Raw genomic sequence first — 27,797 nt, 5'->3', positions numbered from 1 at the left:
AGAAAGACTAGTCCACAAGGACTACTACAAGATGTGGCCTCTAATTAGTTATAAACCTTAAAAAAAAAACTTGAATATCCAGACATAATATCTGGTAACCAATAGAAGACCAGATTAAATACTTATTTGCTCAAGTATTTAGCGTATAGATTACAGATAGATAACCAGATTGGAAACAGCAAGGTATGGACATAATTGAATTGCATTAATAGTTTCTTATTGACCATTGCTCTGATTATAGAACTCAGTTACAGGAGGAAAAAAATGCAGGAACATATTAACTACAAACACAAGAAATTTTACCTCCAATAACAGATCCTATTAATCAAAGTTTCGGGTAAATACCAAACAGATATTTACCACAACCTTATATTTATACAAATCAGTTTGCTTCTTTTAGCCAAGAACCAGGTGACTGACTACAACTTGATAAAATTTTTTAAAAGCTGGAATACAGCTTAGAGGGAGGAGAGAAGACAAGATTCCACATGGCTACCCTTCCCACTCCACCTCCAAAGAGGCAGCGGGGTGAAAAAGGATATAGTTTACAAATTACCCAATACTTCTAGAAAGCAATATACCATATAAGTAGGGAGATACAAACACAACTTCCCAAGGTAAGCTACCTATATTTTAACTTAAAATCCAATCAATTACAGCTTTAAATTCCCAATAATATAAAACTGCTTTTCCTATCATATTTCAAATAATGAAACAGCATAGTTTTTCTCTCTTTCCCTCTAGCCCCACATGGCTATTATGCTCCAACTTGCCCAGAGTTGAAGCCTTTAGAAAAGTCAGATCCTTTTTGCTACATACTTTACCTAATTAGAGGCACATGACCCCTTTCAGGAAAGTTAACAGAACTTCTTAAAAAGCTGTTGTTCTTTTAAGATCTTATACTTAAAGATAACTGCATAGGCAACAGTAAAATTATTTCCCATAATTTAAAAACTGCCCAAAAGAATGCTCAGAACAAATCTGGCATGCAAAGGCAATAGTAAAATTATTTCCCAAATTTAGAATCATCCTAAAATTCCTAATCAAATTTTTTTTTTTTCCAGCTGGAGTTCAGAAGTAATTATACTAAGTACAGTTGCAACATTGAAATAACCAATTCCCAAATTTCTTGATCATTGTTCTTAAACTTAACAGAGCTCTTAAATTAACAAAAACAGACAAATCACACACAGAACATACATAGACTGTGAAGTCAGACACAGACCAGGGACTATCTGGAAAGAATAGCCCTGAAAAATAGCCAGAGTCTTCTGAATCCAAATGGAGTTTTTAGCCAGATAGTGTCTTAAAAGACACCCAGATTTATACTCTGGAATGCCCAGAGTTGTGCCAACTGGCATACAGATGTGTCTTAGATATGCAGGTAGACTCCCCTGCTTCCAAAAGACCCTATTCCCAGAATTTATGCCTGTCAGCATTTCATAATTCTGGGAATCCAGATGCTAGCATACAGAACAGGTCTTAAGACTTAATCAGAACCACATAGTATCCCAAAAGGTACTCATACAGACTTAATGTCCTTTAGCCAAAATGGGGGTGTCTACCATCAGGCTGTTGTGGCTGGAAATTGCTCTCTTTCCCAGAGGCTCTGGGGAAAAAAAATCCAGGGGGCCAGCCTCTCCAGGCCAAGAATTCAAATCCCCAGCTATCCTGAGGCCTAAGCAGAGATTTTCTAACATCTTGATGGGACCTCCAAAATGTAATGCCGGAGAAACTGAGGCAAGATAGAGATTAGAGAACAATTTAATATTTTATTTTAAAGGGAGAGATTTACTAGGACCAAGTGGTCCCAGGGTTGAATGAGACCATTCAGCAGTGAATGTCAGATACAAGATTCTTTTATAGTGTAACAAAAACGATGACATAATGGGGGAGGTACCTGCATGGGGATGATCTAATGAGGGGAGGCACTTAGGATGACATAATAGAGGGAGGTACCAGAGAGGCTCCTGATTTTCTAATGATATCTAAAATGGATAAAGACCTTTATCCCATCAAACATTAAGAGGGAATGGTTATAACCTGAGGCAGAGTAACTGAATAGGACATAGGGAAACTGGGTCAGGACATTAAAAGGGAACTGTGGCACAACACTGTTGAGATGAAACCTGTCTATAATTTCCTGTAAATCCTGGTTCTGGCCTCAGATACTTTTTGATCTACCTTTTGCAAGATACTTTTTCTGATTCCATCATCAGTCAGTCAATAAACTTTTATTTACTATGTACTTCATACTGTAGTAGTGTGTAGCTCATAAATTGAACTTCACCTGCCCTTAAAGGGTTTAAATTCTACCAGAATAAAATTTACATATACATAAAAATCCGAGGTATGAGAATTGGGTATTTTAGTTTAAAGGAGTTTAGGATAGTTTAAGAGAGGGCTTTTTATTCTTTCCTTTGGACAGGGTTAAGGTAATCTGAAATTTACTAAATAAGTTATATATGTCTGAATGTTAGGGTGTGGTGTTTACTAAGACTGATTTGCCTTTTCTTGTCCCAAAGCAAGAAACTCTTCCATCTTAAAGTATCATGATCTACTTAATCCTGCTCACTCCTAAAGCTACTACAAATAAAACATCTTATATGGCTTTTTGCTCAGGCAAATAATAGCTACATTCCTATCTACTTACATTACAGAAATGCTAATTTTTCTGCTTTTTGTTTTGTTTTGCAGTAGACCACCAGTAATCTGCTGATTGCCTGTGAGAACCACTGACCTAGTGCAGTACTCATGGGATGGGAACTTAGTACATTTTAATGGATGATGATGCTATTTTCACCCATGATCACATATTTAGAGCAAGAAGGGATCTTAGAAGTCATCTAGTCCAACCCCCTCATTTTATAAATGAGAAAACTGAGGCCCAGAGAAGTGAAGTTACTTTACTACCTGTTGATCTTGGGCATATGACAGACCAGGATTTGCATGCAGGCTGTCTAACTCCAAATCCAGCACTCTTTCCACTGTGCCACATCTGATTCTTTGGAAAGAGGTAAAGATCTAAGTATTTTGTGTGAAAGAAATTTGTTAGTAAAGTTGAAGAATGATGATTATCTCTTCTCCATTTAGAAATATGTATAAAGATGCAATTCCATAGGAATTCACAAGAGGGCATACATTAACCTTTTCTGAAAAAATTAAATCTGATAAGGGCCAAATCTTAATTTATCTATTGAGATTTTGTTGGCTCAAATCTGCTTTTATAAACCATCCTTACACACACACACACACACACACACACACACACATGTGTGTATATGCATGCATGTATGTATATATTATATATGTCATATAATATCTATCTTACAAACATTCACAAAAAGGAGGTAGATTAGTAGCCTATAATAAAAGTTAAATGGAATAGATTTAGTACATTAGCTTGGAAGAAAATAGTAACTAAGAAATGTCATAAATATGTATGCTTACTTTTTTTCCCTGAATATCAAATTAAATTTGATTTAATAAAGGTATGATTAGAATGATTGTGTAAATGTCTTTAAGATGACTGATTTCTTGAAATAGAACTTAAAATTTTATTAAAACTAAGACAGTGAACATACAAAAAAAGTTACTAATTTTTTTTAATGTATCTATTTTGATAGGATAATTTATGTGCCATATCTAAATCATCTAAGACCACAAAATGTTCTTTTAAATAAGTATTAGTTATAGAATTAAAATCAAAATTATAAAAAAATAGATAAAAATCCAGTGTTTAAATGATATTGGTAAGGAAAATTATGTAATGTTAGCCCAAGTTTAACATTAATAATTAACTTCATATACTAGTGATTTAAATTTTTCGTATCAATGTTGTTACAAGCCAAAACAGAGCTTGTGCAATTCTTGCCCCTTTTTTTTGTTGTTTATAGTTTCAGTAATAAATATTAGTATCAGTCTGTAACTGCTAAAGAAGAAAATTGACCCTTAGCAATAATTCCTCTTTTATATAAACTTGAATTTATTTGACAGTTTTGCAAGAATATGCTATTGTAGCAACAATATGATTGTTGATGGATCTTGAAGAAAGCATTTCTGATTAACTAACTGGTAGCTATAATTTAAAGACTTCGTTTGAAAAACTCATAAAGTGATAATAGAACTTTTTTTTTTTTTTTTTTTTTTTTTTGGCTGAAGGTAATTGGGGTTTAGTGACTTGCCCAGGGTCACACAGCTAGAAAGTGTTAAGTGTCTATGGCTGATTTGAACTCAGGTCCTCCTGACTTCAGAAGTGGTGTTCTATCCACTGTGCCACCTAGCTACCCCCCAATCCAACTTTTAACAGCATTGATTTTTCTATAAGTATTAGAAAACTTTTTTTTTCTTTGGAGTAATTTGGAATAAATTTTAAAACCATTTGAAAATTGAAAAAGCAAGAATTTTTTTCAATTATTGGAATAAAAATTTCTTCACAAAGTCCTACTTGGAATCTTCCAGACTAAGGCATTTTAATGGCACCAAGACACAACTTTTTGCAAATGTAATTGTTATCTAATAATAGTAGTAACTAACATCTAACTTTAAAGTTTGCAAAATGCAAACTTAATTCATTTGAACTCCATGACAAACCCATGAAGTAGAGAAAGCAACTATTATTAAGGAATGAAGATGCTGAGGGCTGTAGGTATTAAGTGAATACCTTTGAAAGCCACATATCAAATAAGTATCAGAGACAGATCAGATCTCCTTCCAAGGTTCTCAGGCCAGGATATCCCCTTCTGTTTTTAAAGTAATTGTGACAAAATGATAGAGAGTACTAAACATCCGACAATTTTTCTTTAGCTATTATCATTTGAAATATGAGATCCTTGACTAATAATCTACCAATAGTCATACTACTGGAAATGACTAATATTAAGATGTTTCAATAAATAAGCGTCAAAACTAAAGGAAATTGCAAGTAAATGGAATGCTGTCTTGCAAGCTTACAGAGATAAATAAAGGAATTTGAAGATTATTTTACTATACATTAAAAGGAAACAAAATCACCTTAAAGATTATTGTTGTTTATGAACTTATTTGTTTTATGAGAAAGCTCTTAAAGAAATCAGATAATCAAAATTAAATCAATGTATATTGTAATATTGGATGGTTATACTGCAAAATAGGGTAAAGGGAGGATAGTAGACAAATATGTTGGAAAACATGGTTCTTCAATAAGAAATACATGAAGCCAAGAAGTTCAAAAAGGAACACAAACAGCACAAATGTGGTAGTAGTCTTTTAAACTTAATATATACTTTTAATATAAATGTAAGATATACACAGTAGTTGACAGTTTTTTGCTTTCCTAGTCTTTAGAAATGTAAACTTTTATGTTTTTGAATTGAAAAGAAAAATACATTAAGACTTTATATAATTTTAGGTCTTTCCCATTTTTCTTTCATTTGTTTTCTTTGAATTTTCATACTTGAGTGTTCTGTCCTATCATGGTCTAACTTTGTATTGTTATGTCTTGCTCTCCTTTCTCTAAATTTGTTTTCTTCTCTGCTGCTTATTGATGGGCTTATGTGGAAATATTACTAATAATTTTTTACTGTCTTCAAGATTTTAATAAATTATTATAAAATAGTATTGCCTTTTTTTGTCAGTAGTCCTGGTTTTGCAAACTGACAAAGTTTCTAGAGTCATATGGTCTTTTTCTTGGTGGCAATCAGTTTTTATTTATTAGACTTGGAAATGTTGGTAGTCTGTCAATATCTGTTCTTTAGCTATATCCCTTTTTATGTGGGCAGCAGCTTGTTTATGATTAGCAATGCCTTAATTTGAACAGCTTGTTTTGTAGTCTAATTTGATTTTGAGTTTGATATTTCATCTAACATGTCATCGGTCTGATCACAGTAGTTAAATTTAGAATTATTTGACCAATCATTTCCAATTTGTTAAAAATATAATTAAATCCCTTCTTTAAAAAAGTATTCATGACTCACAGGCATGAGGTTTCTGTATGTTCCTAATAGTCTTTGTCTTTTATTTATTCCAGAACCATATTTTAAAACAATATTTTTCACCATTCTCTACTTTGCTCATCTTTACATTGAAGTCATGTAATAAAGTAATACAGTAAATGTTGATTTAATTTAACATGTCTTACTGAATTTATTTGGTGGAGAAGGCGGTTGAGTGACTTGTCCAGGGTCATATAGTTAGTGTGATAAATAGAGCCTCTTTTTGAGGCTTGATTTGAACTCAGATCTCCTGACTTCAGGGCCCATGCTCTATTCACTGTGCCAGCTAGTTGCCCATATTACTGAATTCTTGATGGAATTTTCTGCAACCAACACTACATACTACATATCCATACTACAGTCATGTTTCTAATGGCCATTTCCAAATCTGGATCACTGCTATATGAAATAATTTGTTCGAGGAAATACTTCATGTTATCTTTGGATATACCATATAGTAACAACTCTTTGCCTCTCTGCCATGCTTCCACTATGCTCACAGTTTCCTTTCATTTTTTTATTTTGTATTAGCAAGAATATTAAGATAGATATGATTAAGTTTCTCTTGTAATATAAGCATCACTTGGATACTGGACAAGAATTTCACATTTAGAATATCAACTGCCAAGTAAATGTTTACAGAAGCCTAAAATCTATGTGATTCTTTAGTACCCTTTGTCCCCTTTTCTTCAATTATTAACTTTACTATAAAAATGTATTATACAAGATTGAGGACTACTTTTTATCTTTTTGTTTCATAAACTGCCATGACTGAAGAATTCATCACTAAGTGGCCAGCTTACTGGTGAAAATCTTTCCATACTTAAAAGTGTCTTGACCTCAAAAAGCAGATAATTTCTCAAAGTTTCTTAAACAAAATTTAAACAAAAATTAAGTACTTTTTATTTTTTAAAAAATTACTAAATTGAGACTTTGATGTTTACATAAAATTTATCGTATACTGACTTATATTTGACTTAGTACTATCATCTTGTATTTTAATTCCATTATTGTACTGACTAGATCAGTCATACTTTCAGTGTATTGAGCTGATGCAGAAGTTTTGAGATGAACAATTGAAGAACACATTTTTTATTTCAATATATTGAAATATTTTGAAATCACAATTCTATATTATCCCAGCTATACCTTCAGTAGCTTAGAATCTAACTAAGGAAAATGGAATTGGCTTATCTTTTCTTCAACTTTATCTTTTTTCTCAATGAACGTATAATTTCTTGGGAAATTTCTCAGTCATCTACTTTCACACCTATGAAATTCTTTGCCATCTTTCCCTCCTTTCTCAGGATGCAGTGGACTATCCCCTTTAACTACCTCATGTTTATTTTCCATTCCTTCCCTCTTCTAGTTTCATTGATAATCCCCTATGTTTTTCTTAATCTCTTCCTTTCTATTGATTTCTCTTCAGCATACATGCATGCTTTTAGATTTCCAATCTAAAAAAAATAATAATAACTTTAAAAGGAAATAGTCTTCATTTGCTTAGGGACCATCTAGTCTAGCTCATATTAGTGGTTTAAAAACTCTCAAGCAGAGAGAACCTACTACCTCTACAGCAAGCCTATTTCACTTTTAGAAAACTAATCATCAGAAAAATTTTCCTGATATCAGGCCTTATTCTTTTACCACTTTTACCCATTGCTTCTGGTTCTGTGTTCAAACAGAGTGGATCTAATCCTTAACTCTACATGCCAGCCCCTTAGATACTTGAAGGTAATCTTGTCTTATTGTAGTTTTCTCCAGACTAAACATGCCCAAATCCTTCAGTTGAACTTCATATGTTATGGATTTGAAATCCTTAACTGTTATGGTTCTCTTCCTCCTGAGGTTCTCTAGCCTGTCAGGGTCCTGAACAAAACACAGTACTCTAAATGAATTCCACTAACTGCCAAATGCAGTACCACTCTCATCTTCTTAAACCTGAAAACTATCCTTTCAATAATGACCAAGATCACATTAGACTTTGTTTGACTGCCACACTATGCTGCTGACTTATTAAACTGTCAATCCCCAAGCTTAAACTTTTGAAGGAGATGTTTTTATATCCAAATACAAATCCTTGACATTTATCCATAGCAAATTTATCCTTACTAGTTTCAACCCAGATTGATTGTAGCCTGTCAAGATACTTTTGGAGCTTTATTCTTTTATCCTTGATTAGCTACATTAATCCATGTACTTGATGAACGTAGTTTCTATGTTTTTATTCAAGTCCTTCTCTTGGAGACCTATTTTTGACGCCAAACCATTAATAGGTACTTTTGGAGTTTAATCAGTTCTGAATCACCTGATTACACTGTCATCTAATTTATATTTCTCCATCTTCTCTAAAAGAATAGGTACTTTATCAAAACTTTGGATAAATTACATCCACAGCATTTCTTTCACCTTCTAGTTCAGCAATTTTGTCAGAAAAGGAAATGAAGTTAATCTAGCATGATCTATTCTTAACAAATCCAAACTAGTTCACTGTTTCTCTTTTTAGGTTTTCACCAGCTATCTAGTCTTCAATTTCCTCAGGTATTAAAGTTCAGGTATGCAGCATATAAACTTCATATTCTGTTTTCTTAATTTTTTTAAAATTAAGATACTTGCCCTTTTCCCAGTTTTGTGGTACCTCTTCCATCTTCCCTTATCTTTCCAGAATAACAGTAGCTCAGCAGTCATTTGCCATTCTCTTAGAACCCCAGAATGCAAAATTCATCTGAACTACGTGTTATGGGACAGAACTCTGAACTTGAAACAAGGTACTAAATGGAATTGATGAGACAATGGTTATCTAGTTTAGCAGGGTGTTCTCTAAGCTCAGTATCATTGATTTAATCTTACAAAAAATAATAGTTTCCTAGTGATATAATGATTGGTTTATACTCAGTGTAGAGCATATAAGCTGGGACTAGAGGCAGAGGCAGAGAAGACAAAGAACTGGAGACAGGAGCTTAAGCTCTCAGAACCAAGGGGAGAAATTCAGTTTGATCTTCAATCTTCCTGGTGGCTGGCCTGGCCTCCTGCACTTCCCCCACTAAGACCAAGGACAGACTGAAAGTCTCTCCAGAAAGCTGCCCAGGATAAGGCAAAGAGACAATAAAGTATTTGGACTTTAACATCTGGCTACACTTGTGGTGATTGCTGAACTGAAAAGAGACCCTAAGAAAACTAAACCAGAGAACATTACAACCAGGTAACTTAAATTCGTCAGGGCAGATAATTGTCCACTTAGTCATGATTTTATCTTGAATATCAACTCACTGCTAGTCATTTTTGTTATGTTTCATCTACTGTAAAATCTGTTCTCCTCTGCAGAGAAAGGAGAAACAAAATTAGAATTAAGCATCCTCGGGATCTGAAGGAACTGGAAGCTGTGATAGCTGAGCTTATTATTAATCATATTAGAAAAATCAAGGAAGATGAAAGAAATACCACAAAAGGGAATAGAATAGAGTCTGCAAATTAGAGTCGGAGAACATCCACAGTTGGGAGGCTACCTGACCTCTGAAATAAATAATGAAGAAAAATAAGGATTCTTAATGTCGAAGGTGAGGGAAATCATTAATTCCAGGCATCATACATTTATGAATACATGGAGATAGAAAATGATATATTCACTTTGGAAAATAGGAATACAGTTTGGCTCTAACATAGGTGAGTACATGAAATATGAGGCCAGTGAAGGAGATTGTAATCAAGTTGTGGAGAATTTTAAATGACAGGACTTTTGTCAGTAGAGAGCCACCAAAGGGTTTTGAGCAAAGGAAGTGATGTGCTTTTAGGAAGATTATTTAGCAGTCCAGTAGAGAAACCAGGAGATAAATAGTGCAGCCCTGATTTAAGATAGTGATCTCATGTGCATGGAAGGAAGAGGTCAATTTGACAGATATAAGAGACATGCAAAATAGAATTGACAGAATTATGCAGTAGATTGGATTAAGACAAGGAGTTAGGAGATGGAGAGTCAGAGAAAATAAATCTGGCTGAGTAAACAGTCTCCTTAGTACAAATAAAAAAAGATTAGAAAAAAGTATAGGATGATGAGTTCAATGTTTGGCATGTTGAGTTTGGGAAGGGTGAACTAGTATTAGGGATTAGCAAAGTGTAAAAAAGTGAGTGGAAAGGAGAGAAAGGAATTAGTGACTAGTAGTTAAACTAGCTTGTAAGCTAAGTTTAAAGAACCTTGTTGCTAGATTGGCTACCTGGTGTTAAATTTTAAAGCCATAGCAACTCATGAAAACAGTGCTGAATATAGAGGTTTTACTGGTTTTCTGTGGAGAATTCATGAAATTGCAGCTTGTTGGAAGTAGCAGTTGAAGGAGCCAGGAACTTTAGTGGATAAAAATAACATCTTTGGTCAAATAGGAAATGATCTAGGGAATAAAACCCTCCTTTATTTTTACCTCCCCCTTCTCCTTTTTTCTCTTTAACTCTTAGCTCCTTTCATTTCTGGCAGTTTGCCTCCACGGGCATCCCCTCTTCATCCACTTAATTTGCCTACAAACATCCTTAAAAAAAAAAAAAAAAAAGTTACTTGAACCTAGAATCCTCTGAAACTTAACTGTATCTCTCTTTACTTTCTCAGATAAAACACTAGAAAAAGTTCATTGCATTTACCTCAACTTCTTTCCTCTCCTTAACTTATCTGGTTTCTGACTTGTTTCTTTTCCAAAATTGCTATTACTCTCTTATTTACCAAGTCTAATGTCCATTTCTCAATCTTCTGCTTTTTTGATCCCTACAGCATCTGATGCTGTTTACCATTCTTCCCTCATGGATAGTGCCATTTTCTTGGTACTATTCTCTTCTTTCTGATCATTTTCTCATTATTCTTTGTTAGCCAATCAATCTATTGTGCTTCCTTAGCTGAGAAGAAAAGAAGAGATATATCCAGGACTATAGCTTACATGATATGTAGGATCAAATTCAAGGTTTGGTTTTGTTTGGTTATGTTTTGCTTAATAGTATTTTTTTTCCAATCAGGTAGAAAAGTTTTCAGCATTCAACTTTGTAAGATTTTGAGTTCCAAATTTTTCCCTCTTTCCCTTACTTTTCCCCATCCCTAAGACAAGAAATAATACATATTGTGTTGGAATCCTTACTAACTGCTAAGTAATTAGAGTTGATCTAATCTTACAAGAAGTTGTTTTGGCCAGAACCTGAAACAAGGTACTAAGTAGAACTAATCAAGACAAGGCTTGTGTTCCCACCTTTACTCATTGGACTCCACAAGTATGCTAGCTTCACAAAGTACACTTTCTAACTTCAAGAGAGTTCACACCTCCCTTAAAGTCATTGGGCCAGAGAGCACTATGGGAGAAAACCCATAATCCCATTCTCTCAGAAGAGGCAGATAAAAAGCCAGCGATGAAGGATCTATGGCAGAATACATTTTTTCCTCTTGGCTGGCTGATCGCGCTAGACTCGAGAGAAACGACTCTGCTGCAGAGAACACTTTTGACGGACTTCAGTGGAGCTACGCCAGAAGCCCTCTCTCCGCGGCAAATTGGTGGCTGGGCCCCCCAGAAGGAGATAAGAGAGATCTTCCATCTCTGTTGGAGGCATTATACATAATTTACATGAGCACATAGTAATATAACACAGGCTAGTAGTAATGTAACAAATAACAAGAATCAACATGAAAATTTAACTACTGCAAAAGTCTCATCAACAATCTTTCATCTCAAGAAATCCAATGATTCTTGCAATTGCTTAAAATACATAAGCACATAGTAATATAACACAGGCAAGTAGTAATGTAACAACATAAATCGACCTGAAAATTTACAAATGTCCATAAGTCCTAGAAATAGTCCATAAGGAATCCATTGTCCATTAGTTCATGCGCCAGGAATCTAATAATTCCTGTAAGCTCTGAAGTACTGCAAAAGTCTCATCAACAATTTTTCATCTCAGGGAATCCAGTGATTCTTGCTGGTTTTTCAGGAACTGAAAGCTGAAGATTTTAAAGTTCTTTTGACAGTCTCATTGTTAGCCATCTGATTCCTTTTCCACCTGTGGAAATATAAGCAGATCCTCTTCCCCAAGCAGTTAACCTATCTAATTCTCTTCTATTTACCACTTTTGGGATTTCTTCTCATCATCTGGTAATTACATTGGAGCTGTTTGCATTGGATGTTGTCTTGTTGTCTTAAAAGGCCTGTATTCTTCCCAACTGTAATCCTGATTGCTTTTCTGTTGGTTGATGACATCAGAGTTCTGAATTTCTAAAGTCTCTCTGGGTGTAACCTCAGCTGCTATCATGCCCCACCTGTCCTTTGATTGATACTTTAGAGCTGGGCCCTGCCTCTCATTCCTCTGGGTCAATATACATTTACAGGCCCAGTGAAAGCCTCGGTTACATTTTGGACATGGGGTTTTGGGTTTTCTCTCACCCTGTCTTCTCACTCTATCTCCATATCTACAATGAGCTCTCAAATGTCCAATTTTTCCGCAATGAAAACATCGACGAGTTTCTCTAGAATTCCTCTGCCAAGAAGGACCTTGTCTTTCCATGTTCATCATAGTTTGGGCATAATAAGCATTTATTTCCACTGTGGCACAGCATCTTATGATCTCTTCTAAAGGAGCTTTTTTGTCTAGCCCCCATATAATTCTCTTGCAAATCTCATTGGCATTTTCCTTAGCCAAATGTTTAGTCATTATTTCTGTTGCTGCATTATCTCCAATGGTTCGTATTACAGCTGTTTGTAAACGTCCCACAAAATCTGCAAAAGGTTCATTGGGACCTTGCTCTATTTTTGTGAAAGCATTATTTCCATCTTTCTGTCCAGGGAGAGAATTCCAAGCTTTTATTGCAGCCTTAGAAATTTGCTCATACACTATTATGGATAATAAATCTGTTCTGAACTCTTTGCATACTGACCTTCTCCAGCTAGTTGGTCAAAAGCAACTTGTACAATAGCTCCTGTTTGCCTATTGAGTTGGGCTTGAATCCTACATAATTCATGAAACTCTGAAAGCCACAATAAATTTTGTCCGGTTCTAGACAAGTTTTTGTTATGGATTTCCAGTCATTCGGGGTTAGGATTTCATAAGACAAATTATCTAGTAACATCTTCACATAAGATGATGTAGCCCCATAAAGAGTGCAACCCTTTTTCAAATCTTTAACTTTTTCCAAATTAAAAGGAGTGTATTTTCTCTCTTTTTGACCTGAAGAGTCAATCTTTTCAATCACAGGATATGCATTTATAAAATCAGATATATCTTCTCCTTCATTTTTTGCTTTAATTAATGCTTTTTCTAATCTTGTCAAATTCTGCTTTATAGGAGAAGCTGACTGTGTTTCTGCCTCTCTCCCTCCCCCTTGTTCCACCCATGAAGGGTTAATTGCGGGGGGAGGGTCATGAGATGTGGAATCGCCTAATTCCTCCTGCTGTGAAGTATCATACTCAGAATTGTAATTAACTCCATTCTCATCTGATTCGTCCTCCTTTTCACCTAGTAAAGTTGGCATTTCTTCCTCCTGTACTTTCCTTTTCATCATTCTATCACTTAAATAACTTCTTATAGCCAATTGTATTACATTATATGTATTAATTATTGAGTTAGGCCCATTTTTATCATAGAATTGACAAAGATCCTCTCCAACCAATTTCCATTCACTTAGATCTAATTCCTTATCAAGAGAGAAACAAGGACATATGTCCTTTACAGTTTGTAAAAGTTCAGTGATTTGCTGTAAACTTATAATTAAACCTTGGCTTTCCATAATTTTGACAATGCTCTCTAAACATTTTCCTTGAACAGAAACAGAAGGCTGTTTTCTAAATATCTGTCCCATCTTAGATGAAATTCTACTTTAACTCTTTTAGCAAAATTTCTTTATTGCACTCACCCTAATTTCTGGGTTGAAGAGTCTTTTCCACTGGATCAGGATCAGAGGCTTTTCCACTTGAATCAGGATCGGAGCTTTTCCACTGAAATCCACTGAGGGGTCTGTTTGTCCCACGTTCAGGGCGCCAAAATGTTGTGATCTTTTTCTTCTCAAAAACGCAACCAGGTGATAAAAGTTCAGATCTTTATTTTCTCCAATATAGCCCGGTTAGCTTAGAGGCCTATCTCTCTGCTTGGTTCCAAGAGCTCTCTCCAAATGTCTTTAAATCCAAAGGTCTGGTCCTTCAGCCTCTGCCTCTACTTTCTTTAACCTCCAGCCAGCTCCAGTCTTCATGTCATTCTCGTGAAATCTCGACTTGTAGCGTCTTTCTCTCTCCAGCCCTCTCCGACTGGCCCATTGGCCTATTTATGCTCCTTCCAGAGAGAGGGATTATGGGTAGTTCTACTTAGTACCTTGTTTCTGCCCAAAACATCTTCTTGTAAGATTAGATCAACTCTAACTACTTACCAATCAGGTAGAAAAGTTTTCAGCATTCAACTTTGTAAGATTTTGAGTTCCAAATTTTTCCCTCTTTCCCTTACTTTTCCCCATCCCTAAGACAAGAAATAATACATATTGTATATGCATACATATACAATAACTCTAAACATTTCCATATTAGTAATATTGGGGGGGGCGGTCAGAACAAAAGGAAAAAAAAACACAAGAAAGGGGGAGATAGTCCTCAGAGTTATGTTAATTTGCATTTCTCTAATCAATAATGATTTAGAGCATTTTTTCATATGACCATAGATGACTGATTACTTCATCTGAAAATTATATGTTCATATCCTTTAATCATTTTATCAATTGGAAAATGACTTGTATTCTTATAAAATTGACTCAGTTCTCTATATATTTTAGAAATGAGGCCTTTATCAGAAATACTTTCTCCAATGAACTGACAGGAAAACTATTTCTTGCTCTCCTAAATTGCTTGTAATATCACCCTTTATCTCTAAATCATGAATTCATTTCAATCTTATCTTGATATAGGGTATGAGATATTGGTCTATGCCTAGTTTTCTGCCTTACTGTTTTCCAATTTTCTCATCAGGTATTTTGAAGATTAGAGAGATATAGATATGTTTTTAGACAAAGAGAAATATCCAGAAGATCAGAAATTTGAGATATGGGGAAAATCTCTGGAAGAGCTTGGAAGGAAATGAAATTAAAAGGGACTTGCCTTGGCAACAGGCACCTCTTCTTCAGGAAGTAAAGCAAAGAGAAAGGGAGAGCAGGAAAGTTACAGTGATTGGCCACTTTTCTGTAAATGATATGGTTTCTTCAACTCTGAGGGTGGGAAGGTAGGAAGGGAGATTTAGGGACTTGGGAGGTTTGGAGCAGGTTTGAGTGGGAGAAAAAATCAAAAAAATAGTAAAAAGGATTGCTTTACCATGAAGAAAGTATAATGAGATGATGTAAATTTGTAGTAGATCTTATTCATACAGTTGAATGTCTTTTTAGATTTATGTTCAGCAACACTTAAATGAGAATGCAGGAGGTAGATGACAATAGCAGCTATTAGTTTTCTTCCTCAATAGCTCCTTAAAGATAGGGACTATTTAATTTTTGTAGTTATATGCAAGGTACCTGATATGGAGTAGGTCTCTGATAAATATTCAGTGATTGATTGTCTTAGTATTTCTTTGGGCTTGAATTTGTTGCAGTGTACTAAACCAAGATCATGTTTAAAGAAATGGCTTTTCTTTTATAAGAACAAGGAGACCCATTCATTATGGTTGGGGGGGGGGCAGTATGAGGTAGTTTTTATGTATTATCCATTGGCATGATTTATTATTTCTATTACTTTGAGTTTTGATTGTAATTCTAAAATACTGGAAATTGGACAAGTGTATTAGCTATACTTTTGCTTCAAGACAGACTTTGATGAGAGTACAATATTTTCTTTCCACCTTTTCTTGCTTCTGGCTAATGGTTTACTCCAAAAATTTGGCAGTGAGAAAAAATAAACAACATATTATGTTCACATTTTTCATTTGCCTAATGGACAAAGAATGTTTTATATATATGTACACATTTTAATGTGTGTGCATTGTAGGTATGTATGTGTGTATGTATATATACATATAAAGTAACATCTCATATCTGGAGATATTTTTTCAGGGGCTTCAGACCTCTGCCCCTGGAATACATTCCAAATTGGAGATAAGTTTTGGTGTTTTGGTGTTTTGTTGTTGTTAAAGGTTTCTAAACTCCAAAATGTTTCTGTACTTGTTATCCTTTTTATTCACTACACACCCCATTCTACACTTTATCATACAAACACAGGCTTGGTAAACTACAGCATCTTAGAAATAGTAAACTACAGAGAAGGTGAAGGGGCAAGATAATCAGAATTGCTCACAAGAGTAGCAGAAAAGATGGCCTGATCTTGAGAGAGAAGAGCCTGAAAATCAGGCACAACTTGATGGAAAGAATGGTGGACCTGGAATAAGGGGGACAAAACCTGGGTTCAGTTCCCATTACTTGTCGTTGTCACATAATATCTCTGAGCTTTAGTTTCTTCATTGATGAAATAAGAATGTACTCAATTTTCAAGGGAAAGTATTGTTCCAAGATTGTAACATTATTGTGTAGAACAGTAACATCTTACAGAAGATAAATGCCTTGAGGTCAGGGATTGTTCTGTTATTATCTGTATCTCTACTACCTAACTGTCTTACTCATAAATGGTACTTAGTTGTTTCAATTACATCAATTTATCAGAAGTGTATGGCATAATATTATGATACTCATTATAACCTTGAGTAATTCAGAAAATGTTAATTATATTTTTAAAAAACATCTAGTTTACCAGAAAAGTGAAAAATGTGAGGAGGGTCTTTATATTGACCATCTAACAATGTTGATAACTATTTTATTATATTTTTTCTCTTCTTTTTCTGGACCTATTCTTCCAGACATGTAGGATAAATACATTAAATTGCAAGAATCCTTTTGTTGCCATCTTTAAACAGAAGAAAGCCATGTGATAAATATATATTACTCATCTTTAAAAAGCTGTGTGTGTGTGTGCGCGCGCACATGTGTATACAGTTTCGCAGTATTTTAGAGATTTGTTCATTAGACACACATGAACAGAATCATAGAAAAATAATCCATTTAGTTCCTCAACTTCAGTTTTTTTTCTCCTCATGAATCTTAGGATAGTTTATTTTATTATATTTAGATTATTGAGTATATAACTATGTAAAATGACATTTTCCATTCAGATTATATTTTAGCACCTGAAAATTTTAATGTTAACTTCAGCAGAATTGAAAGAAAATGTTCTTTTATCTTCTGGTACCTAATTACTACATTTACTTTAAAATTATACCATATAAGGTGTACAATCCAGCTTTCTCATTTTTGCATATATCTGTTTTTGGTTTAGTCTCTATAGGAATTGAAATCAACATTCACCATTCATCAAAATGCTGTGGAATGTAATACGGACTATGTCTCAACTGGCAAATAGGACATGTTTGGTTTCACATGGGGCTGGTTCCATTGGTCACTCTCAAAGCATAAAAGGCTGTCCAGTCCTATATAAAGCTTGGCCCAAGATTGTTTTGGTGCAGGGTCCTCGAAACCATTGGCTGCATGTATCTTCTGTACAGCATATCTCAGAGGAAAGGAAGCCGGTAGATGTTTCTCATCACAAACAACCAAAAGAAGAAACTTCTTCAGAAAAGGTCATATCATCTAGTGGCACAGCCCAAGAAAAAAGTGCTGAGAAAAAGGAAGCTCTTGATCCTTTACAAGACAAATCTATTAGTCTTTATCAGCGATTTAAGAAAACATTTAGACAGTATGGAAAAGTTATGATTCCAGTACACTTAGTGACTTCCGGTATTTGGTTTGGAACATTTTATTATGCAGCCTCGAAGTAAGTTATTCTTTTAAGATCTTTCTTTATTGAATCTTGACTGTTGACCTATTTTTTTCTTATTTGTGACTATCTTAAGGCTTGTTTAAAAACATGATCTCTGGATTGCTTTAAATATCTTGTTCACAATTTGGTAGTATATAGAAACTTCATATTTCTTGTGGTAAACACAGTATTCAGAATATTGCAGAAGTTATTGAAGTAGCATGGTACATTGGAAAAAGTACTACTCTTGGAGGCTCTAATTCAAGAAGGTTTTTCTGAGCCTAATGTACAAAATGGAAATTCCATTCCAAAAATGGAAACGAACTACCACTTTGGGAAGTAGTTGGGTAGTTAGTTCCTTTGCATTGTGATTCTTCACATGAAGACTAAACAAACACTTGTGGAATATATAAAAATATAGAATCCTATAGAAGAGGATTTATTGTATGAATTACACTAGATAGATACTATAGTCTCTTCCAGTTCTTAAATTCTGGCATAATGGTACATATGACATCCATTTTACATGACTATTGTGAGAATTGAATGAAATTGTGCATCACCTTAAAGTGCTAAATAAACAAACATCAATTGATAATTTGAAAAAATCTAATTTTTAGTAATATAGGCATATTGTAAACATTGGTATTTTGTTTCATAGAACTATAGCATTTTAGAAGCAGATAGTACCTTAGATCTCATTTAATCCAAACCTCTCATTTTATAAATGAGGAAACTAAGCCTTACAAAATTTGAGTTCAAGTTAATGGCAGAACCAGGATTAGATAACCCAGGTCTACTTACTACCAAAATAGTGTTCTTTCCAATATGCCATGTGAATGTAAACTACATATATGCCTGTGTGTACTTTGTTTGAAATAACATAATTTTAATAAGGTTTTCATTCTTAGTATATTTGTTTAAACTTATTATGTTATACAGGTAATTATTTAAATAAGATATTTTGTCTCAATCAAAAATTAGCTCTTGAAAGTTTTTAGTGAGTCTGACTTCCTAGCCTTGTGAAATCAACCATCCTTATTAAATGCTATCTAATCCTCATTTACTAAAATGCATTTAGAAATAGAGGTATAGGTAAAAATGTACATCATGCATATGCTCATTTCATCTTCTGACATAACCACCATTCTATTTAGAAATGATTGTTATGCTTTTTTACTGATATGTATACCTTTTTTTCTGTGAAAGATAACAGACTACTTTAAGTGTTTCCTATGTATTGGGCATACCAGCAGCTTAGGGTTAAAGAGGAGAAGTAGTTAATTTTTATTTCCTTATCTGCAAATTAAGTAGAACTTAGGTAGCCTCAAAGGCACCTTCTAGTTCTGCCATCAGAAGTGATTCTAAGTAGCTATAGTCTTGTATTTTTTTGTTTTCCATCTTTTTATTGTGTAATTTAAAATTAAATATTCCTACTATCTTTTAGTGAATACCATCTTTCTTTATACTGTTTACTTGCACTCTAAAAAAATTTTAGAATTTTTTCTTTTTTCACTTTTGATGTTGCCTGCTTAAATAATGAAACAAAGGGAACAATGGGGCTTTGCTTTCAGATTCACTTTCATATGCATACATATATATTTTTTTGATTAGGTCAAAAGCCATTCTCTTCCTCATTTATTACTTAGCCTTAATCACTGAATGAGTTGTTAAACAGCTTCAATCAAACAAAGACCTGTTAAAGATCTTGACTTTAAAAAGCCAGTCTTCCACCTTATCCAGGGCCATCTCCATTGTCCTAATCTGTACCACTGGACCCAAGTGGCTCCAAATAAGAAAGTAAGACAGGTGACTTTGTGCTTTGCCCCCTCAATTTTCTTGCATGTCATGGCATCATCTCCCCAGGTCAAAGTCCTCTTTGAACAAAGGACAATCAACAATAAAGCAAGCTCATAATTAGAGGGCATGTTCCCCTTTTTATGAACTTTTGAGCAAATTATTCTAAATTTAGCATAAATCTCCTTGTCATACTTGTTTATTAGCTATATTTTCTGATATATCTAATAGGACCAGGCAGAAGTTTTATCTTCCTTAATCAAAAGACAAAATGTCTCACCATTTCTAAATAAAAATTATTTCAGCATTACCAGTCTCCATTGTTTAATTGAAATTTTGTACTAATAGGATATCTTTCAGAACTACTGAGAAATACGCTAAGAGTGGGTCTTTATCATGGAGTTAGTCTCCTTGGCTTTAGAAAATGAGTTCATATTCTAAGGAACCAAAGATCCTCATGTAGCCACTCCCAAGTATTTTTTTTTTAATCTCATTTTTGGATAGCTTGCCTTTAGTTTTTTTGGTAAGTTTCTCTGTAATTAAGTGCAGATACCCAAAGGCATATAATACAATGAACTTAGTAAAATTAAGATATTGTGATATGTTTTGTACAATGTGTAAAACTTTTCCTTCTTTCTTTCCTGTTAATTGATTATGAACTCTTGCTTTCTCAGTTAAAAAAAAAAGGTGACAAATTTTTCTTTCTTACTATCTTACATTGTCTCTTTGCTATTCATAAAGATGACAAATTTGCTGAATCCAGCAATTGTGCCAAACTAAAATGGCAATTAAATTTTACTAGGCCAGTTCTGATATATTGCCATGTCATTGAATATTAATAGATTATGTTTGTTTCCTAAGGCAGTCCTTTTTTTTTTTAATAATGTATATAAACTTTTACTTAACATTAATTCTATAACTCAAAATCCTAAAAATTGCTTTATTCCCAAGCTAATAACCAATATAGAAGAAAATAATCTCAGGAAATGGTAGTATGCAAAGATGAGAGGGAAAGAAATTTTAAAGAAAAGAGCAAGGTAGCTGTGAGCAATAATAATTATCGCAAAATTGCAGTTTATTTTATTAAATACAAACTTTTAGTTCCATCTAGAGGGAGACCACCTATAATGTCCTTTACGGTCTAGATTGAACCAGAAAAAATTTTTCCCTGGACTTTGAATATTGCTGGTCCTTGATAACATAACATATTAATGAACTAGTATTCTAGTTACTCCAACCAACTGACCATATCCATCATGTTCTAAATTTAGCACAAATCAGTACCATCCAAATATTTTATTTTGCTTGTGTCAGTTTCCCTTAAAAGCCCACAGATTTTTCATTTCTACTATCCAAAATGACCATTTCCCTGCTCACATGTAGGTTTTTCCTGATAGAAGTAGTATAGATTAAAACTGCTCATTTTTAAGAATTTTGGGGAATCTCATCTTCAAGTTGATATTCATAAGACAAAATCCTGCTTGTCTATGAGTGTCATTCCCTTTCACATTGGCCAACTCATCAGATAATGTCAACATAAGGTAAAATAAAGGTTTGTATTAGTTGTGAAGTGAAAAACAATTGACATTGCTTACTTTCAGGCTATATGTCATTTATGTACCACCCATCTTTAAAAAGCTCAAAATTCTTCACATGATTAAAATGTTTAGGATTTTCTTTTGCTTTTTCAAAAGTAAAATAAATTTTTATTTCAATCATTTATAGAAAATAGAGGCCAGATATTGACATCTCCATTTTACAGTTGTAAAAACACAGTAATAATGATTGTATTATCTAGAGTAGTTGCTCTGATTTTGCATAGCTCTGGATAATATAAGTGGAAGGTAAAAAACTGAATCAGATATGTTAGACAATAAGGTTATCTGGTCTTGTATGGACAAATTGATCGCAAGTTTCACTTTTACTACATGTTTTGATGTAATGTAGATTCAGCCTTAAGTACAAGGCTTTATATGTTACAAAACTGTGATGCCTCTCTGAAACCCTATATAATTATATGAGTATTGTTAAATTGGACTAACACTTGTTCAATTTTGTGTCTCAACTCTGTGTCACCATATGGACTTTTTTTTAACTATGGGATTTTCTTGGTAAAAGTACTGTAGTAGTTTACCATTTCCTTCCCCATTGTGTTCCCATTTTGCAGAAGAGGAGCAGAGCAAGTAACTTACCCAAGGTCACACAGCTATCACTAACTGTATCTGATTTTGAGCTCAGAACTTCCTAACTCCAGGTCCATTGCTCTATCCACTATACCACCTAGTTGCTCCTCCCTTTTCTTATCATTTTATAAGTGTCTGAGGGCATATTGATCTTTGCAATTCCAGTGTTCTTTCTGCTGCTCCACCCAGCTAGCTGTTCTTTAGAATTATAGCTGTTCTCTAGAAACAGTTTAACTTCTTTATGATGATTCTGGTGTTGGAAGGTAATGTTACAGTATAGATTAACCTTGTTATTTCACACTTTTGTTGTATCTCATTCAATAAGCATTAAGTGCCTACTATGTGCCAGGCACTAGGTTAAGTATTGTAATTATATCGGGAGTCATGTAGGACCACAGTGTACCTAGCTCTCTAGTACCAAGTCACAAAACAGAATTCTTCCATTTATAGGAATCTCTTTGAGAAGGGACCTGGTTTTCCCCCCATGTTATTAGAAAATTTTTATTTGGACCAGGAAATTTAAGACTAGTTCCAATTGTAAGATTTTATTATTCCTGGAGAGTTTATTCAAAATTGAAGGCACACAGGATCACTTGAATAGTTAAGCAGATGATTTCCAACAATTTTTCTGGTGGTATGTTATAATTAATGATAATTGCAGTGTGTGTGTGTGTGTGTGTGTGTGTGTGTGTGTGTGTGTATGCTGAGGTAATTGGGGGTGAATGACTTGCCTAGGATCACACAGCTTAAGGAAGTATTAAGTGTCTGAGCTCCAATTTGAACTCAGATCCTCCTGACTTGAGGGCTAGTGTTCTATCCATTGCGCCACCTAGCTGCCCTGAATTGCACAGATTTTTGATAAAGATTTAGTCATATAAATAGAAATATATCAAGGAGACATTAATCAAAAATTCATATTGGGCAAAAAAAAAGATTTATGTTACTAATCACATACCAAATACAACCAAATGATTTAGGCCTGAAATTCAGTGGATTTTTTTTTTTTTAGCTTTATTAAAATCATGGGTAATTTGTCTCTTAATTTCCATATTTTTTGTAGCAATGTTAAACTAACAGAACGAAATTTAAAAAAAAAAGTTTAGAGTAAGAATAATTGGGAATACCTTCTTTTTTTTTTTTTTTTTTTTTAAGAATTAATTCTGTAGGTTATTTGGCTAAATGTAGGCTAATAATCTTAGATGAGGTTCCTAGCAAACTATGTAGAATACTAGTGTATTCTTTGATAGTAGAATATAAAATGACCTTTGCATTTTCAGTGTATCTTTGTTTTAAGAGACTCAGTACAACATAGTTACTTCTGTACTAGGAAGAAAGAAAATCTGGCTTTAGATCCCACCTTTATCCATCTGTGTCAAAGATATTGAACTTAACTACAAATTCAGATTAAAGTGTAATTGGAAAATGCTGGACCAAATCAATAAAAATATATCATAAATAATGTTAATTCAGGTTCATGGCCTAAATTCAAATTCCCTGAATCTTGATTTGCTCAGCTTATAAAATAGGAACAATAAGAATACCTCTAGTACTTATTAATACCAGCTTCCTGTGATGCTTAAATGTTTATCCAATCTATATACAAATCAGTTTTTATTTATATTTAAAAGTTAGTCTGAATTATATATTAAAGATAAAAACTAGAAACAATTAATTTTGAATCAAAATAAATACCACTTGCCTTTAAAACCAAAGAGATTGCTGGTTTCTTCCCATTTGCTTTTCCTACTTGAGGGGAGGGAAAAGGATACTTACTATCTTAACAGTCATTAAAAGACCATGCTATTAATTTTCCCAGGAGAAATGTCTAACTATGGTAATTAGGGAAACATAAGATGTTAAACATATAACTAGCTTAATCAGTTTAATTTTCTTGTAGCACAAACACATTTATTGATTTTAAATATTTCTACTTTTGAAATATTTAATAACATGCTATCACAGGAACAGCTAACTTTTACCAGCTGAAAGTACTTGGTAGGTTATAGTCAATTTAAAAAAATAAAACAAAGACGAATTATATTATTTTCATAAAACATTTCAAGAAACTTAGAATTTGTATGTGTGTAAATTGTTCTCTTTTTTTTTCTTTACTAGAGGAGTCAATGTTGTTCCTTTTCTGGAACTTATTGGGTTACCTCACAGTATAGTGGACATTTTGAAAAATTCCCAAGGTGGAAATGCACTAACTGCATATGCATTGTTTAAGGTGGGTATTTTAACAAATACATTGAATCCTAGATCTAACCAATATACATAATTCTTCATAAGTTTCTTTGTTGAGCTGAAATAATGTTATGTTTTATATTTTTAAAATTTAAAGTTCCCTTTTGTTTCATAAAATGTTAATACATATGTTAGTTTTAGAATAAAGAGCTGGGTCATTCATAGCTTTCTACAAATAAGATAACCAGGTACAATTTGACAAATTTCTATATGTTTCACTATTTTTATGGAAACTATGAATATTGTAGATTTAAAAGTGTATGTATGTTAAATTTAATGTATTGGTACAATACCCCTTGTCTGTTTATCTTCATGTATACTTCTTCCAGGTATCTTCTGTGTTTTTGCAATTTTGCTGTTTTTTTTTTTTTTAATGTTTCTTTGTTTTCCATTTTTATTATATCAATAATCACCTATTGCTTCTATCCCCTATGACTACCCAGAATAAAAGCCCTCTTTTATTCAAATAAACTTAGTTAAGACAGAACCATGCTTTAGCTGTAGTTGGAAATATGCCTTTTTCTCCATCTCTAGTCCATCAATTTTCAGAAAGTGGAAAGTTTGCTTCATGGTAAGACTTGGGAAGTACTATGATTGTAGTTATCACATTTCATAATTCATTCAAAATTGTTTTGCTTTACACTACTTATAGTCATTGTAAAAGTAATTTTCCTGACTCCTCTTTAAATCTTCCTGCATTAATTTATACAGATCATCTCAATTGTCTCTGAATGTATTTCTTTTATTATTTTTATGGGACAATCATAATCCATCATATTCAAATACATAATTTGACCATCTCACCAATTCATGGGTATCCACTTTACTTCCAGCGTTTGCTACAATAAATCATATCATAAGTATTTTTATACCTATAGGTATTTTCCATATACCAGGCTATATGCCTGGTAGTGGTATTGCTGATATATATATATTTTAGTGACTTGGACATAATTCCAAATTTTCTTCTATAATTGTTGGATCAATTTATAATTTCATCAACAGTGCATTCTGTGCCTTTCCTACCACACTCTCTACAAAATTGACATGCCCTTTTTTTGCCTGGTACTCATGATTCTTAACAATTTTTCTCTGTAGCTGTTACTATAAAAGAAGATAATAGACAGGAACCTAATTAAGATGACAATTTTTATTTTGCTGCTTCATGAGAAATAAGTTACTTTTTTACTAAAGAAATGAAGTTTTTATTATCCTGTGGCTTGGGAAGATAAGAAAAAAGTATGCGTAAAGCTGTAGTTGTGGATGAAATGAACTTTACCTTGAAAGCAAGTAAAATTCTGTAAAAATTAACATTTACCCAATATTCTGCCTATAGTTCTTTAATTCTAACCCTTGGTATTTTTGGTTTGGGTTTTGGAGGAATTTTCCCTTTGGAAGGAATCCCTTTTGGAGAGATTCAGAGTCTTTAATTTTATTTGAATTTTTAGTTGTTAGCAAATTGACTTTTTTGTTTGTTTGGTTGGGTTTTTTTAGGCATCTAAAGTTTCTGAAGTATTGGGAATAGTTTAAAAAATAGCTACAAAGATTTTTCTTGTTGCCAACAGAGTGGTATTATTTTTCCATTTTTTTATTGATAGAGAGGAGGAACTTCCAAGGTTTTTATAGTAAGAATCCTAGTTCTTTTGATTTTTAAAAGTACACTAAAAAATTTATCTTTTTGGTGTGATTTATTTACCACCACATTTCAAACTACAGAACATTTTTTAAAAGCACATAGAGTTTGTTATGGGACATGAGGCCTGTGCTTTCATTGTTATAGAGAATTCCCTGTGATAAAACTCTGTCTGCAGTTTATAACCTTAACAGACTGTTGCCTGAGGACTTGCTCTGGGTCACTTAGCCAGAAAGAAATTAAACCCTGGTGTGTCTTCAAGTTCTCGGCCAGATTTCTACAACTATGAAATTATTGCTGCTATGTAATACACAAAGTTCTTTTTTTTTTGGGGGGGGGGAAGGGGGAGAGGGAGACATTTGGGGTTAAGGGACTTGCTCAAGGTCATACAGCTGGTTGTGTTAAGTATCTGAGGCCAGATTGAACTCAGTTCCTCCTAACTCCCAGGCCTGTACTCTATCCACTGTACCATCTAGCTGCCCCCTACAAAATTCATTTTAGGAAACTTAAGAGGTACCAGGAACATGTTTGCATTATTCAATAAATATATTTTAATAGAATGTGCATGCATAATTTATTCATATCAGTTCTAAATCATGGTGGTAGTGCTTAACTTTATATAAGAAGAAACATGTTATAATGGAAATTGGAGTCAAGAAGACTTCCTCAGACCTTACTAAGTGTGACCTTGAGCAAGTCATTCACTTTTGTGAGCCTCATTTCCTACATCTGCAAAAGTGCCTGCATTAATTCCTATTAATTATTAATTCCTATTAATGCTAACTCAAAGTAAAAAAGATCCGATGAGGAAATATATGCAAAATGCCTGGAAATAGTTCATTTATCATAGTAATTTCTTCATTGACACACTTTATATTTGTAATCTCACTTCTTTCTTGCTGGCATTCAATTGCCTTAACTAATCTACCCTACGTTTACTCCTTCTTTTAAGATTGCAACACCTGCCAGATACGCTGTGACTTTGGGAGGAACATCCATTACTGTCAAGTATCTTCGTAGCCATGGCTACATGTCAACGCCACCTCCAGTTAAAGAGTACTTACAGGACAGAATGGAGGAAACAAAGGAGCTTATTACAGAAAAAATGGGAGAAACAAAAGATAGACTCACAGAAAAACTACAAGAAACCAAAGGAAAAGTTTCCTTTAAGAAAAAAGTGGAATAGGAAATGTTATGTGCCAGGCCTCACAGAAGTCATGCACTTTCCTCGGGAGACTGTGGACAAAGACATGTTCTCCTAATTATACCTTTGGTTGGCAGTCTTGAAATACTAGTACTGCAAGGGTTAAAGAACCCATAAAATCTTTTTAAAGTTAAATATCACTAGAAAAATCAGTGTTGCGTGCAAAAAAAAAAAAAAAAAAAATGAACCCTGTATACGAATTTTATAGCAGCAGCAGCATAAATAATTGTTATTGTTTTATGTCATGATGATTTTTCAAGTATCTTTCTTGCTGATTTTATTCCCTACTGCAGTGATGACAGACTAAGCAGTTTACTACTTGTATAAGAAATTTGTCTGATAGAAAGGATGGCTCTATTAGGATCATGATCTTCATGTTATCCATTAGTTAGACTTTTAACTATAATCAGTTTTCAACATGGAGAGCTCTTAGCACCATTGTTGCAAGTCAATAAGGGTCTTTTTTTAAATTGTCTCTCAGAATCTCAGAAATGTTTCACTATTAAAAAAAAAAAAAAAAAGCAAGATAAGGCCATTCTAATAACCATCTGCCAGTTAAAACTTTAATTTTATATGAAGTTGAATTAAAATTGAGATTGTATCTGTGATAAAAGTGAGATGTACTGATTATATATAAATGACTAAACAAATTGGCATTTTAAAAATAGTTTTGCCTAAAATCTGTGTGTGTCAAATTTTTCAAAGTAAGTACATATGTCTATAATTCTTTTTTAGAGATTTAAGTTGGTAGCTGTCATCTAAAATACAAAATTTTCCTCTTCATCATCAAACTTTTCAAAGTAAAAATGAAAGTAATTTCACTTGCTGTTAAACTTTGCTACTGAAATCAGATTTTCATAATTTTTGCCTCATGTTTATGATTATTATTTGAATAAGTTGTAAGAATAGAGAAACTGATTTTGGAATCAGTGGGCACCCTTAAAAACACTACAAACTAAAATTTGTCATATTTTA

At 33.5% G+C, this 27,797-nt stretch overlaps 1 protein-coding gene across 2 annotated transcripts in view; it reads left to right on the top strand.

The window, feature by feature from the left end:
* The window catches only part of FAM210A (family with sequence similarity 210 member A), a 39,899-nt gene extending 12,397 nt beyond the window's left edge, over positions 1-27,502 (top strand). The window contains exons 1-4 of one of the 2 annotated variants that reach the window (XM_051970515.1): positions 2,698-3,016; positions 17,282-17,776; positions 23,857-23,968; positions 26,571-27,502. In XM_051970515.1, coding sequence (XP_051826475.1) covers positions 17,322-17,776; positions 23,857-23,968; positions 26,571-26,804 — 801 coding nt within the window. In that variant the 5' untranslated portion in view covers positions 2,698-3,016; positions 17,282-17,321 and the 3' untranslated portion in view covers positions 26,805-27,502. Of the gene's footprint in view, positions 1-2,697; positions 3,017-17,281; positions 17,777-23,856; positions 23,969-26,570 lie in introns of those variants that run through there. The other variant, XM_051970514.1, reaches the window with a different exon arrangement.
* Positions 27,503-27,797: the final 295 nt, after the last annotated feature.

Source organism: Antechinus flavipes, chromosome 1 (genome assembly GCF_016432865.1).
Source record: "Antechinus flavipes isolate AdamAnt ecotype Samford, QLD, Australia chromosome 1, AdamAnt_v2, whole genome shotgun sequence".
Classification (NCBI taxonomy): domain Eukaryota; kingdom Metazoa; phylum Chordata; class Mammalia; order Dasyuromorphia; family Dasyuridae; genus Antechinus; species Antechinus flavipes.
The sequence above is the reverse complement of the archived record's forward strand: the minus strand, read 5'-3'. Positions and strand labels throughout refer to the sequence as shown.